At 47.1% G+C, this 14849-nt stretch overlaps 1 protein-coding gene across 1 annotated transcript in view; it reads right to left on the reverse strand.

Moving 5' to 3' along the window:
- LOC144510824 (neuronal-specific septin-3-like) overlaps window positions 1-14479 on the reverse strand; it is a 403898-nt gene extending 389419 nt beyond the window's left edge. Inside the window, exon 1 of the mRNA XM_078240760.1 lies at window positions 13789-14479. Within this exon, the coding sequence (XP_078096886.1) occupies window positions 13789-14455 (667 nt within the window). The 5' untranslated portion in view covers window positions 14456-14479. The remainder of the gene's footprint in view (window positions 1-13788) is intronic.
- Between the last annotated feature and the right edge of the window lie 370 nt (window positions 14480-14849).

Below are 14849 nucleotides of genomic sequence, written 5' to 3' on the forward strand. Positions count from 1 at the left end.
TCTTGCTGGTGGGGTGGGCTCTGAATGAGGTGAGTCCCGCCAGCAACCTCAGCCTCGTCGATTGTTGGAAAAATCCATCTGGTTCACTAATGTCCCTTTTAGGGAAGGAAATCTGCCATCCTTACCTGGTCTGGCCTACATGTGACTCCAGAGCCACGGCAAGGTGGCTGACTCTCAACTGCAGTCGGGCAACTAGGGATGGGAGTGACACCCGTGTCCCACGAATGAATAAAAAAAACACATGGAATGAACTTTCAATAGAGTAATGGTGGGATTAACCCAAAGCATTAACAAAGCATTGGATATACAATAAGGTGTTTGGAGTGGAGGAGGTTGCCACTTTATCTATGGATGGATCAGTCAAATCGGCCATATCACTTTGGGAACCCATTATAACCTTCAGATCTTGTCAACCTGTTTCAGTCAATGAAATAAAATCCCCCCATTATCAAAACAAATTCCTACCTTGCAAAATAAAGATTAGCATCTTGTTGTGGTAATTTAATGCTGAAACTAATGATAGTTTAGGATAATTTTGGTTTCGACTGGTGTCGAATAGCTCGGAAAAACAAATTTGTCTAATACCAAAAAGACAACTTGCCTCGAGAAACCAAACATTGTCCAGCATTAAGCGGGGTTCTAGAGTTAAAAACAAAGTGTGGTGCAACAATATTTTCCCAACAAAACATCCAAATTAGTAGCTGCACAATATCAAATACGGCTTAACTATGACAATGAAGTATATATTACCCTCGGCATTGTAATGACTATAATCGAAGGTGAGCTGGAATGCAAGAATCCACAGTGTATTTCTTTTTCTAAACATTTATTTTTCCAACAACTAAAAGTTGTTTAAGCTTACCGTCCTTTCATAAACTGCAAGGACAATGTTTATCAGATGTTGGGTGGGATTTTCCACCCATGCTCGCCCCGAAACTGGAAAATCCCGCCCGAGGTCAAAGGTCCTTTCCATGGTCCACCCCTCGCCCGCTACGATTCCTGTGGCAGGACATGAAAATTCACCCCCCCCCCCCCCCCCCGTTATGTTTTGGGATGCTCTAATTTAAGGTAAAATGTAGGAAGTATGGGGTCATGAGTACACAATTATGAGGGGCATGGATAGGGTAGGTAGGAAGGAACTTTGCCCCTTCGTAGAGGGTTTTCAATAACTGGGGGGGGGGGGGGGGGGTGGGGGGCATAGATTTTAGGTAAGGGGCTGGAGATTGAGAGAGGATTTGAGGAAAATCTTTCACCCAGAGGCTGGTGGGAATCTGGAACTCACTGTCTGAAAGGGTGGTAGAGGCAGGAACCCTCACAACATTTAAGAAGCATTTAGATGAGCACTTGAAATGTCATAACATACAAGGCTACAGATAATGGTAAATGGTAAATTCGGGCACGAAAACGTGGTAAAGTCGGGCGTGCGGCCATAAACGTGATCCGTGCCCGTGTCCGCGCAGATGCCCACTTTACCAAGGCCCGAAAATGGCTGCGATCCGATTCGCGCCCGAACCGGGAGCTACGGCGATTTAAATGTATTTGCATGCATTTAAATTGAATTAATGAACTGCCCGCCCAACTTTACCAGCATTTCCACCTTTACCATCGCGTTCGCGCGTCCAGATTCAGCGCAAAACAGACATGCTCAGCAAAGGTCTGTTTCGGGCGCTCCAGCTTCTATAGAGGTAAATTCAGAGCTTCCAATGGCTCTCTGACTCAGATCGGTGCTGGAGGGGGGAGCAAGGCGGGTCAGATCATTCTTTGGTGGGGGGGGGGGGGGGGGGGGGGGGGGGAAAGAGAGAGGGAGGGAGGGAGGAGGGAAGCCAGATTGTTGTCTGGGGGTTGGGGAAGGAGGAGGGAGGCCGGAGGCCAGATCGTTGTCTGGTGGAGGGTAGGGGGAAGGGGGCCACTCTGCGGGTGATCGGTGGGGGGAAAGGGGGCAGGGGGTCGCGATCGGTCTGGGTAGGGAGGAATGAGTGGATAAGGGGGACAGTTATGTTGTGGGGGTGGGGTGATGTCTGTGGGGGCCATCGCTCCCGCTTTATCCGCTTTTTGCGGCCCGGGAGCGATGTGACAGGGGCGCGTTTTTCAAATTCTTTCCTCACTGCGCATGCGCAGTTCAGAGCTCCGATCGTTGCGGGCGCGATAAGCCCTGTCCACAGCGCAATTCAGACCCGCAATTTTTTTTTCGGGCTAAGTGCGTATGGGGGCGCCTGAAAGCAGATTTCCAAGTCGGATCTGAATTGCGCCCAGATTCAGCACTTAGAATGAAAATGGTAAAATTGGGCCCTTTGTATAGCGCGCAAGAAACGATGCTTTTCACTATCCCAATACGTGTGACAATAGTAAATCAAATATTTTTATTGGATTCAAATTTCTGCCATGGTGGGATTCAAACTCGGATCCCTGGAGCATTATCTGGATTACTAAGCTCATGAAAATATCACTACACCACGGCCAACAATACACTAGAAGTTCATTGAATCCATACAGTGCAGAAGGAGGGCATTAGGCCCATCAAGCCTGCACCAACAACAAGCCCATCAAGGTCCTATCCCCGTAACCCAAAGTATTTACCCTGCTAATTCTTTGCCATGGCCAAATAATTGAACCAGCACATCTTTGGACTGTGGGAGGAAACCAGAGCATCCGGAGGAAACCCATGCAGACGCGGGAAGAACATGGAGACTCCGCACAGACAGTCACCCAAGATCAAAATTGAACCCGGGTCCCTGGCGCTGTGAGGCAGCAGTGCTAACCACTGAGCCACCGTGCCGCCCTTAAATCCTAGGTGACCTGGCTGAGAGTTATTTGATTTAGAAACATAGAAAGACTACAGCACAAAACAGGCCCTTTGGCCCCACAAGTTGTGCCGAACATATCCCTACCTTCTAGGCCTACCTATAACCCTCCATCCTATTAAGTCCCATGCACTCATCCAGGAGTCTCTTGAAAGACCCTATTGAGTTTGCCTCCACCACCACTGACGGCAGCCGATTCCACCCGCCCACCACCCTGTGTGAAAAACTTCCCGCCAACATTTCCCCTGTACCTACCCCCCAGCACCTTAAACCTGTGTCCTCTCATAGCAGCCATTTCCACCCTGGGAAAAAGCCTCTGAGAGTCCACCCGATCTATGCCTCTCAACATCTTATATACCTCTATTAGGTCTCCTCTCATCCTACGTCTCTCCAAAGAGAAAAGACCAAGCTCCCTCAGCCTATCCTCATAAGGCATGCCACTCAATCCATGCAACATCCTTGTAAATCTCCTCTGCACTCTTTCAATCTTTTCCACATCCTTCCTGTAATGAGGCGACCAGAACTGAGCACAGTACTCCAAGTGGGGACTGACGAGGGTCTTATATAGCTGCATCATTATCCTCGGACTCCTAAACTCAATCCCTCGATTGATAAAGGCCAGCACACCATACACCTTCTTAACCACCTCCTCCATCTGTGGGGCCGATTTTAGAGTCCTATGGACCCGGACCCCAAGGTCCTTCTGATCCTCTACAGTACTAAGAGTCTTTCCCTTTAGATTGCACTCCTTCATCCCCTTTGACCTGCCAAAATGGACCACTATGCATTTATCTGGGTTGAAGTCCATCTGCCACTCTCCGCCCAGTCTCGCATCCTATCTATGTCCCTCTGTAACTTCTGACATCCCTCCAGACTATCCACAACCCCACCAACCTTCGTGTCGTCGGCAAACTTACCAACCCATCCCTCCACTTCCTCATCCAGGTCATTTATGAAAATGACAAACAGCAAGGGTCCCAGAACAGATTCCTGGGGCACTCCACTGGTGACCGACCTCCATTTAGAAAAAGACCCATCTATACCCACTCTCTGCCTCCTTTGGGCAAGCCAGTTCTGGATCCACAGGGCAGCAGCCCCTTGGATCCCATGCCCTCTCACCTTTTCTCGAAGCCTTGCATGGGGGACCTTATCGAACGCCTTGCTAAAATCAATATAAACCACATCTACCTCTTTCCCTTCGTCAATGTGTTTAGTCACATTTTCGAAGATCTCTACCAGGCTCGTAAGGCACGATCTGCCTTTGACAAAGCCATGCTGAGTATTCTTGAGCATACTAAACCTCTCTAAATGCTCAGAAATCTTGTCCCTCAGGATCTTCTCCATCAGCTTACCAACCACTGAGGTTAGACTCACCGGTCGGTAATTTCCTGGGCTATCCCTATTCCCCTTCTTGAAAATAGGAACCACATCAAATTTGATTTGATTTATTTTTGCCACATGTATTAATAATGAAAAGTATTGTTTCTTGCGCGCTATACAGACAAAACATACCATTCATAGAGAAGGAAACAAGAGAGTGCAGAATGTAGTGTTACAGTCATAGCTAGGGTGTAGAGAAAGATCAACTTAATGCGAGGTAAGTCCATTCAAAAGTCTGACAGCAGCAGGGAAGAAGCTGTTCTTGAGTGGGTTGGTACGTGACCTCAGACTTTTGTAACTTTTTCCCCCCAAGGAAGAAGCTGGAAGAGAGAATGTCCAGGATGCGTGAGGTCCTTAATTATGCTGGCTGCTTTGCCGAGGCAGCGGGAAGTGTAGACAGAGTCAAAGGATGGGAGGCTGGTTTGCGTGATGGTTTGGGCTACATTCATGACCTTTTGTAGTTTCTTGTGGTCTTGGACAGAGCAGGAGCCATACCAAGCTGTGATACAACCGGAAAGAATGCTTTCTATGGTGCATCTGTAAGAGCTGGCGAGAGTCGTAGCTGACATGCCAAATTTCCTTAATCCTCTGAAAAAGTAGAGGCGTTGGTGGGCTTTCTTAACTATAGTGTCGGCATGGGGGAACCAGTACAGGTTGTTGGTGATCTGGACACCTAGAAACCTGAAGCTCTCGACCCTTTCTACTTCATCCCCGTTGATGTAGACAGGGGCATGTTCTCCTTTATGCTTCCTGAAGTCGATCAGCAGAAGCATGACAACAGAACCAATTGCAAGTCTTCTTGGAAGGAGTCATTTCAGTATCTGTGGCAGATAAAACATAACTTTAGGATCTCTGCTTCCAATAGCAGCTGACCGGTTCACCTCTGATGGTGCACTCACTCACCAGCGGACACAACCCTGTGGTGTTAAGATGGCATTAAAAAAAGACATCGGGTTTCATTGACTCTTGCTGGCATCCAGCTGTCAAATGACCCAGATGTGAAATGCGGAGGGTGAAGAATCAAAACAACTTCATCCAAACAATGCGCATCTGAGAACTCTGGAGCTGGTGGCAATCTGATAGAATCAGTCAAGATCGTAATCAGGAAACCACTCATCAGATTATAAGAAGAGCAAAAGAGAACTTGCCAGAAAGACAAGACGAGGCAGGAGCACGGCACCGAGAATTCAGTCCAGTTGTTATTGAGTCAAGCGTTGGAGTGATGACACATCTTCAAAATATTCATCCCCCCCCACTCCCTATTTTCATCGAAATCCTTTCCCATCGACAGGACATTATGCAGCAAGCGACAGGAATACCCGACAGGTTCATTGAGGGGCGGCAGAGGCAATTGGACGAAGGGAAATGAGAGGTGGTCCACTGTGGGAATAGGGCAATGAAAGGGTGTACACTCTATAGAGTAGAAATCTGTGGAGGAACAGAGAGACCTATTGGCGCAGATACACCAACCTGTGAAAGGTGAGAGCACTGATGGAATAGACCATACAAAAAGCCATTGGAATTCTAGTTTCATGTATAGGGACGACAAATATAAAAGTCAGTGATTCAGAATTTGTAGAATAATTGAGGCACAGTGAAGGGCAGCACGGTAGCACAGTGGTTAACACTGCTGCCTCACAGCGCCAGGGACCCGGGTTCAATTCCCGGCTTGGGTCACTGTCTATGCGGAGTCTGCATGTTCTCCTCATGTCTGCATGAGTTTTGTTCAGGTGCACTGGTTTCCTCCCACAGTCCAAAAGACGTGCTGGTTAGGGTGCATTGGCCATGCTAAATTCTTCCTCAGTGTACCTGAACAGGCGCCGGAGTGTGGCAATTAGGGGATTTTCACAGTAACTTCATTGATGTAAGCCTACTTGTGACACTAATAAATAAACAAACTTTTAATTCTGGATATCTCACCAACAGTAGGAGCCACCAAAAGTCAACATAAAAGAAGAGACCAGGACTGGGAGGTCATAGATATGGTGAAAACCTTGGGAAGTTGGGGCTTTTTTAAACTGGGCCAGAGGAGGTTAAAATGGAAATCAGAAAGGTAAGATTGCAGGAATAGATTCACTTACAGCACAAAAAAGAGGCCCTTAGGCTCATTGTGTCTGTGCCAGCCATCAAGCACTGGGTATGAAAGAAGTGCGGGTCAGGTGGATTGGCCATGCTAAATTGCCCCTTAGTGTCAGAGGGACTAGCTAGGGTAAATGCATGGTGTTATGGGGACAGGGCCTGGGTGGGATTGTGATCAGTGCAGACACGATGGGCCGAATGGCCTCCTTCTGCACTGTATGATTCCTATGATCAAGCACACATCTATTCCAATTTTCCAGCACTTGGTCCATGCCTTGTATTCTTTGGCATTTCAAATTCTCATCTAAATGCTTTTTAAATGTTGTGAGGGTTCCCCTGTCTACCACCCTTTCAGGTAGCCACGTCTGACATGGGATTTTGAGGTCTGGATAGTTGAGAGTGTGAGATATCTCCAGCACATCAAGATGCAATGCCCTCTCAGGCTTTACAGAGGCCTTGCCTCTCCAGCCCTGACCTCACTCCCCCTCCCCCCCTACTCCTGCCCCTCAATCCCAGTGCTGCAACGCCTTGTCAAAACTCAATTCCACGTAACCATTGGGCTGGATTCTCTGACCTCGCCCATGGCTGGGTTTCTCCACTCCCTCTGCAGTGAATGAAGATTTGGCTGAATGTCAAATTCTCTGTTCTGGCTGGCAGCAGGAGTGAAGCATGCGAGCTTGGGGAATTCCAGCCATTATTTAGAAACATAGAAACTAGAACATAGAACAGTACAGCACAGAACAGGCCCTTTGGCCCACGATGTTGTGCCGAGCTTTGTCTGAAACCCAGATCAAGCTATTTCCTCCCTATCATCCCGAAGTGCTCCATGTGCCTATCCAATAGCTTCTTAAATGTTCCTAAAGTTTCTGACTCCACTATCCCTGCAGGCAGTGCATTCCACACCCCAACCACTCTGAGTAAAAAACCTACCTCGGACATCCTTCCTATATCTCCCACCATGAACCCTATAGTTATGCCCCCTAGTTACTGCTCCATTCACCCGAGGAAATAGTCTTTGAACATTCACTCTATCTATCCCCCTCATCATAGAAACTAGAAGCAGGAGGAGGCCATTCGGCCCTTCAAGCCTGTCCTGCCATTCATTATGATCATGGCTAATCATCGAATTCAATATCCTGATTCCCCTCTTCCCCCAAATCCCTTGATCCCTTTAGCCCCAAGAGCTGCATCTAATTTCTTCTTGAAATCATGTTTCAAGAAATCAAGAACAACAACGTTTTGGCCTCAACTACATTCTGTGGGAGTGAATTCCACACATTCACCACACTCTGGGGGAAGAAATTTCTCCTCACCTCAGTTCTAAAAGGTTTACCCCTTATCCCCAAACTCCGACCTCTAGTTCTGGACTCCCCCACCATTGGGAACATTCTTTCTGAATCTACCCCGTCTAATCCTGTTAGGATTTTATAGGTTTCCATGAGATCCCCTCTCACTCTTCTAAACTCCAGTGACCGACTTAGTCTCTCCTCATATGACAGACCTGTCATCCTAGGAATCAGCCTGGTAAACCTTCGCTGTACTCCCTCTATAGCAAGGACATCCTTCCTCAGGTAAGGACACCAGAACTGCACACAATACTCCAGATGTGGCCTCACCAACGCCCTAGACAATTGCAGCAAAACATCCCTATCCCTACACTCGAATCCTCTTGCTATGCAGGCCAACATACCATTTGCCTTCTTTACTGCCTGCTGTATCTGTGCACTTACTTTCAGCGACTGATGCATGAGGACTCCAAAGTCTCGTTGAGTATCTACCTCTCTCAATTTGCACCCATTTAAGTAACAATCTGTCTTCTATTATTGCTACCAAAGTGGATAACCTCACATTTATCCACATGATACTGCATCTGCCATGCATATACCCACACACTCAGCCTGTCCAAATCATGCTGAAGCATCTCTGCATCCTCTTCACAGCTCACCCTCCCATCCAAGTAAGTAACTCACCTTCCCACCTTAGTAACCAGACAGCGCTTATCCAATTAGAATTAATCAGTCCAAGGATATATGGACAGTCTTTGATTAATGTTACATGGGGGTGTCCTTGTAGTGATATGGAAAAAGAATATTAAAAGCATTTTACGGAACTTTACAGCACAGAAATAACCAACTGGTATAATAAAAGCCAGATACTGCAGATGCTGGGGATCTGAAATGAAATCATTGGTGGAAAACACAGCTGGTCTGGCTGCATCTGAGGAGACAGAAACAGAGTTAACATTGGCTGGAATTCTCCCACCTCACCCGCGGCTGGGATTCTCTGGTCCTGCTGCAGTGAATGAAGGTTTGGCTGAGCTCCAAACCCTCCATTCTCACTGGCAGTGGTAGCGGGATGTCTGACATCAGAGAATCCCGGCCATCGAGTCCAATTTTTCGCTTCTTCGGGTCATAACAGACTTGAAACATTAACTCGGTCTGCACTGGTTTTTATTCTTCATCCCACCCCATCAATACATTCTTCTATTCCTTTCTCCTTCATGCATCCATCCAATTTGATCTCTAATTATGAATTATCAGAACTTGCCAAAGCTGATGATAGATTTGAATTTGATTTGATTTATTGTTGTCACGTGTATTGGGATACAGTGAAAAGTTTTGTTTCTTGCACACTATACAGACAAAGCATACCGTTCATAGAGTACATAGGGATGTACTGCTGAGGCTGTATAATAAGAAGTTTCATAAACCTGTTGGACTTTAACCTGGTGTCATTTGGAATCATGAACTTTCGGAGCGCTGCTCCTTCATCAGGTGACTCATGACACCTGATGAAGGAGCAGTGCTCCGAAAGCTCGTGATTCTAAATAAACCTATTGGACTTTAACCTGGTGTTGTGAGACTTCTTACTGTGCCCACCCCAGTCCAACACCAGCATCTCCACATTGAGGCTGTACAAGGTTCTGGTCGCACCCCATTTGGAGTATTGTGAGCAGTTTTGGGCCCCATATTTAAGGAAGGATGTGCTGGCCTTGGAGGGAATCCAGAGGAGGTTCATAAGAATGATCCCAGGAATGAAGGGTTTGTCATATGAGGAACGGTTGAGGAGTCTGGGTCTATGCTCGATGGAGTTTAGAAGGATGAGGGTGGATCTAATTGAAACTTACAGAATACTGAGAGGCCTAGATAGAGTTGGCGTGAAGAGGGTGTTTCCACGAGTGGGAGAGACGAGAACTCGAGGGCACAACCTCAGAGTGAAGGGACGCTCCTTTAAAACTGAGATGAGGAGGAATTTGTTCAGCCAGAGGGTGGTGAATCTGTGGAACTCATTGCTACAGAGGGCTGTGGGGGCCAGGTCATTGAGTGTCTTTATGACAGAGATAGATAGCTTCTTGATCAATAAGGGGATCAAGGGTTACTGGGAGAAGGCAGGAGATTGGGGATGAGAATCATATCAGCCATGATCGAATGGCAGAGCAGACTCAATGGGCCAAATGGGCTAATTCTGCTTCTATATCTTGTGGTCTTATGGAGGAGAAGGAAATGAGAGAGTGCAGAATATAGTGTTACAGTCATAGCTAGCGTGTAGAGAAAGATCAACTGAATATATGGTAGGTCCATTCAAAAGTCTGATGGCCGTGAGACAAAGGGGTTTGGTAAACAGCGAGGTGGATGGGTAAAAACCAATCTCACTAGGACGTAGACAGGTGGCAGAACTGGCAAACAGGTGGGATTGTCATTTAATGGAGCAAATTGGCAGGAAAATTTGCCAATTGGCTTACAAACGCAATGGAAATGGGGAGTTGGACTATTTGGATGAGTTTTATTTTATGATTCTATGAAAGGCACTAAGAGAAGAAATATGCAATTTCTTGAACATGCGAGTGCAGGTATATGAAACCACAAAAGAAAAACAGCCTCTTTGGTTTTATAAACATGGAAACAAAACACCAGACCATAGCAGTCATGGCAAATGTGCCCAATGCAATGTCTATGTATAGAGTCCTTTGTGCAGTTTTATGCTTGTGACAGAAAGCACATTGAAGCCAAAGGTATATGCAGCATTGGATCAGAAAGTCAATTCGGAGGAGATACTTGAGGGCCGGGATTCTCCCAAAAAAATTCCAACTTCCCAAAGTGCGGGAAAATGGGAGTAAACCCCACCGGTTTTTTCAGCGTGATTTCCAAAGTGAATCTTCCACACTCTGCATCACAGAGTGCCCTAGCACGATTCCCTTTAGAAATCTGAGGGTGGGGCCTATTCCCACCCAAGAGGCCAGCAGCATAGCACTGAGCCAGGGCCACTGTGCACGCGCCAATCTGTCAGCACGGGGATTGGCGCATGCGTAATGCCCCTCCTTTGTCGGCTTCCAGATCACTGGCCGGCCAAATCGCTGGCCAGCCCCACAGACCATCGCTGGTCATCTGACCCCCGCAACCTCCGAACCTGATTGCTGGCCTCTCAGACATCCGCAGGCCAGCCCCTATGTGTCCCCCCCACACCCCCAGTCAGCCCAGATCTTCTGGACAATCCCAATCCAAAGGCCACTCCCGACGTCTCACCCTCCTGATAGTCTCGACCCTCCCTATCCCTGATGAACATCCTGGATGCCACCTGCCCCCCCAACCCCCTGTAACCCCGACCCCCTTCCTTTGAAGGCCAGCCCCGATGGCAACGCCTACCCCCACCCCCCGCACAGATCGCTCTCAACAGGCTCTGCCCCCAGTAAGCCCCTCCCCTTCTGGCCCCGCTCCCTTTGCATTGCCCAATGCCTGGTGGGCAGTTCCAGTTTGGCCCTTGGGCAGTGCCAGAGTGCCAGGCTGGCACCGCCCAAGGGGTACCTCCCACTACCCCCGACCTCCCGGGGGGTTCTCAATGGCCTCTGTTCCCTACAGAGGGGTTGGGTCACTTGTTCCCCGTTAGTAGGGAGCTGTGGTAAACCCCACCTGGAATGAACCACTCCTGGCAGGAGGGGATGGGCATGAGAGGGCCCCGAGACTTCAGTCCTGGGTCTGCTAGTCATATGGAAATGTAGATTTCCAAATGATAATCAACTCTGCGCCAAATTCCAAAAATCTCATTTAACAACAGGATATCAAGTCAGAAAGATCTTACAGACAGAGAAATTACCAGAACAACTCCAAAGCTTCCAAAAGCCATCAGACCTGGTTGTATATATTGTTCTGGGAGTGACTAAAATTCTGTTATTACTGTTTTGGTACTGAATGATCCTTGTATTTATTTGAACAGCATTTCAGTCGAACGTTCCTTCAATTAATATGTTACCTGTTTAGTTAAAGTTCCAGTTGGTTAAATAAATAACTTGTTTATTATTCACTTAAAGCGAGTGTCAGGTCTTTATGTTAGTGAACCTCTAAATGTTAATGAAGAACAGTTCACACCTCCCCAAACACTTTTACCAGATTATGAAGTGAGGTAAAGGGGATTAACCTCTGCGTCATAACAATTTTGGAAGCTACTGGTGAATCTATTTCTAATGTAAAGTTCTTGGTTGAAAGATCCTCCTCCAACCCTTTATGATTTCCCTTTTGCAAGTTTGAAAATCTACATGAAAAGGGCAAGTCTAAATGAAATGTACCATTATATCTGTAAGTGCAACCATACACAAACAGCTGATGATGACAAAGGTGATTTCAACATTTAGCTAGAGTGGCACTTTTGTTGCAAAATTATTTTTAGTAAGACTCTGTTAAATTCTGAAAGATAGGCCAGAACTTTCCAGCCTTTTCACGCTGGAGGTGAGGATGGAGAATTTGGCGCTCAGCCAAATCTCTATTCACTGTCGCGGGACCAGAGATTCCCACCAGTGTGAATTCTCTGGAATTCTCCCACCTTGTCCGCATCTGGGATTCTCCGGTCCCACTGCTGTGCAAGGAGGCCAGGATTCTCCAGCCTCATCCCTGTCCAGGATTCTCCAGTCCTGCTGCTGTGAATGTAGGTCAGGATTCTCCGACCTCGCCCATGTCTGGGATTCCCCAGCCCTACTGCTTTGATTGGAGGCTGGGATTCGCTGCCCTTGCCCATGTCTGAAATTCTCCAGTCCCGCTGCTGTGAATGGAGGCGAGGGTTCTCCAACCTCGCTTGAGTTTGGGATTCTCTGGTCCCGCTGTCACGAATGGAGATTTGGCTAAGCACCAAATTCTCCATTCTCGCTGGCAGTGGGGCGTGCCAGACCGGAGAATCCCGGCTGCGGACAAGGTCGGAGAATTCCGACCATAGAGAATGAAATGTCATAACCAGTCTTAATCCAAAGTAACTCCATCCATTGTTTCAGAGAACCTGATTGCTTCCAAGTTAAGTGGACGTCTTCACTTATATTAAACAGCGTTGAGTATCCTACAGTAACTTTACAATTATTCTTGTCAAATTACTATATGAAAAATGTATTTACTTTTGTAATGAAAGATGAAAATTCAACAAAAAGTTGAATAATTCAAACCAATCTATAAAACCACTGTGAAACTTAGGAGTGTTGTACCTAATAAAGTATCTTCAGAAGCAACAACAGTACAAAGAACAAAGAACAGTGCAACACAGGAACAGGCCCTTTGGCCCTCCAAGCCTGCGCCAATCATGATGCCTGCCTAAACTAATATGTAATTGGGTTCAGAACAGCACTTAATGAATTGTTTCTTCAAATTATAGAATCCCTGGGAAAAAAAACATTCATCCCATCAAGCTTGTGCTTATTTTAGCTGAATGTAAACTAAGCCGATTTCCTAGCTAGCTTTTTCCTTTTATATCCCTCCTTTGCAAAAACCTATCCAATTCTCTTTTAACTAATGAGCAAAATCCACTTCCAGTAAAGCAGATTCTGCTCATAGAACCCACTGAGCAAAAGAAAATGGCTCCCGACCTACAATACGATGGGCCGAATGGCCAACCGGCGCAGGAAGTTTTACGATTCTTTGAAACAAGCAAGAAAAAGAGACAATGCCCCGTTAAAAATCCGCGACGGGAATTTCAAATACAAAGCACACATATCTGGCATCTTTCCCCTCCGCGATTAATCTGCCAGATTTCCCCGCCTTTCCGAGGCTTGCAAACTTCTCCGGTTTCACACTCCATTACTCACGTGAGAGCCGTCACGGCAAATGCCAGCAGGCTGCGTGACTGCAAGGCTTATCGCAATCCTGCACATCAAGGGACAATTGGGAGATAATGACGCACATTTTATTGAGTCACCTCACAACACCAGGTTAAAGTCCAACAGATTTATTTGGAATCATGAGCTTTCGGAGTACTGCTCCCTCATCAAGCTCGTGATTCCGAATAAACCTGTTGGACTTTAACCTGTTGTTGTGAGACTTCTTACTGTGCCCATCCCAGTCCAACGCCGGCATCTCCACATCATTATTAACACCAAAAAGCCTATCAAATGATTTAATCAATTTGCAGTCTTTGCTAAGAACTGAGTTCTCTTTCTTTAACTACAAGTCCTGAAAAATGAAACAACAGTTCATCGGTTGCAGTTTTTTGCGCTTTCCACATGAAGGATTCCAAAATTGTACGTTCAATCAAGACCATTCAAAAATGTATGTCCTACCTTGCTTCTTGAGCTGCATGTTTACTTCTGTCTCGAGACTGAGATCCTGATTTTCCTTCTCCGCTTTTCCGTCATGGTAGACACTCTCCGTCGTTTTAAGGTCGGGATTGAGATGCGTTAACCCCAAGTCAGCTGATTTTGAGAAGGAAGGGTTTCTCTTCACCTCGCTTCCCAGATTTTCCTTGGTCTGTGGCATGGGATCCTCACTCGGTGTGGAATTCCGCCAGAGTTTTGCCTGGAATCCTGCCGCTGAGATGCGAGAGGGAGCGTTGACTTGAACAGTTTGCGGCTGGGTCACCAGCCTGTACTGGGCCATCTGGTGCACGGATTGAGAGCCGGATTCCATGTTCCCGGCAGGAGGAGCGAATTCTCCAGAATGATGCAGGTTACCGCGCGCAGAGATCATGGAGACAACCTGCTTGGATTGCGCAGAGGAAACTGGGGAAGAACTTGCACTTGTTACATTCTGACTCATCTGTGACCCCCTCGGCTGCGGTCTTAGTGTAATGTCGGTGTCCGCCATCGGAGTCTCCGGAACTTTATTCATGGGGTCAACAATCTTGTTGGAAAAAGAATTATGAGGGGCAGACCTCATTTCTCGTAGACTGTGCACGGAATTCAAGCGTACACTGGGGAAGGTATCAGCTGGAGCCTCTCTCTGTCCCATTCTTGCGTTTGGAACTTGACCGAGCACACTGCTTTGTATAAGCTGACAACTTGCCACTGCATGCAGACTTGACTTAAGCACTGGATTTGACGATGGTTTGTTTTCCAGAGTAAGGTCTTCGTCACCAATGTGGAGGTCCAGGGACGGCATGGAACCATGGCCGGGAGCGCCTTCATTCACGGAGGTCACGGGTGGGTCGACTTCCGAAGGGAACATGTTGCCGTGCGAGGAATATTTCTTCAAGGCCGCAGAGGACACCACATTTGCTTTCATGCCCAAATCATTGTGTCCCAGTGGACCTTGGAGCGGGCTCGAGAAGGAGCTTAACCTTGAAGAGGGCAGATACACAAGGCTGGATGTCGAACCGTGGAGGCGGTCATTACCGATATCGGGT

The sequence above is a fragment of the Mustelus asterias genome, chromosome 23 (assembly GCF_964213995.1).
Source record: "Mustelus asterias chromosome 23, sMusAst1.hap1.1, whole genome shotgun sequence".
NCBI classification, from domain to species: domain Eukaryota; kingdom Metazoa; phylum Chordata; class Chondrichthyes; order Carcharhiniformes; family Triakidae; genus Mustelus; species Mustelus asterias.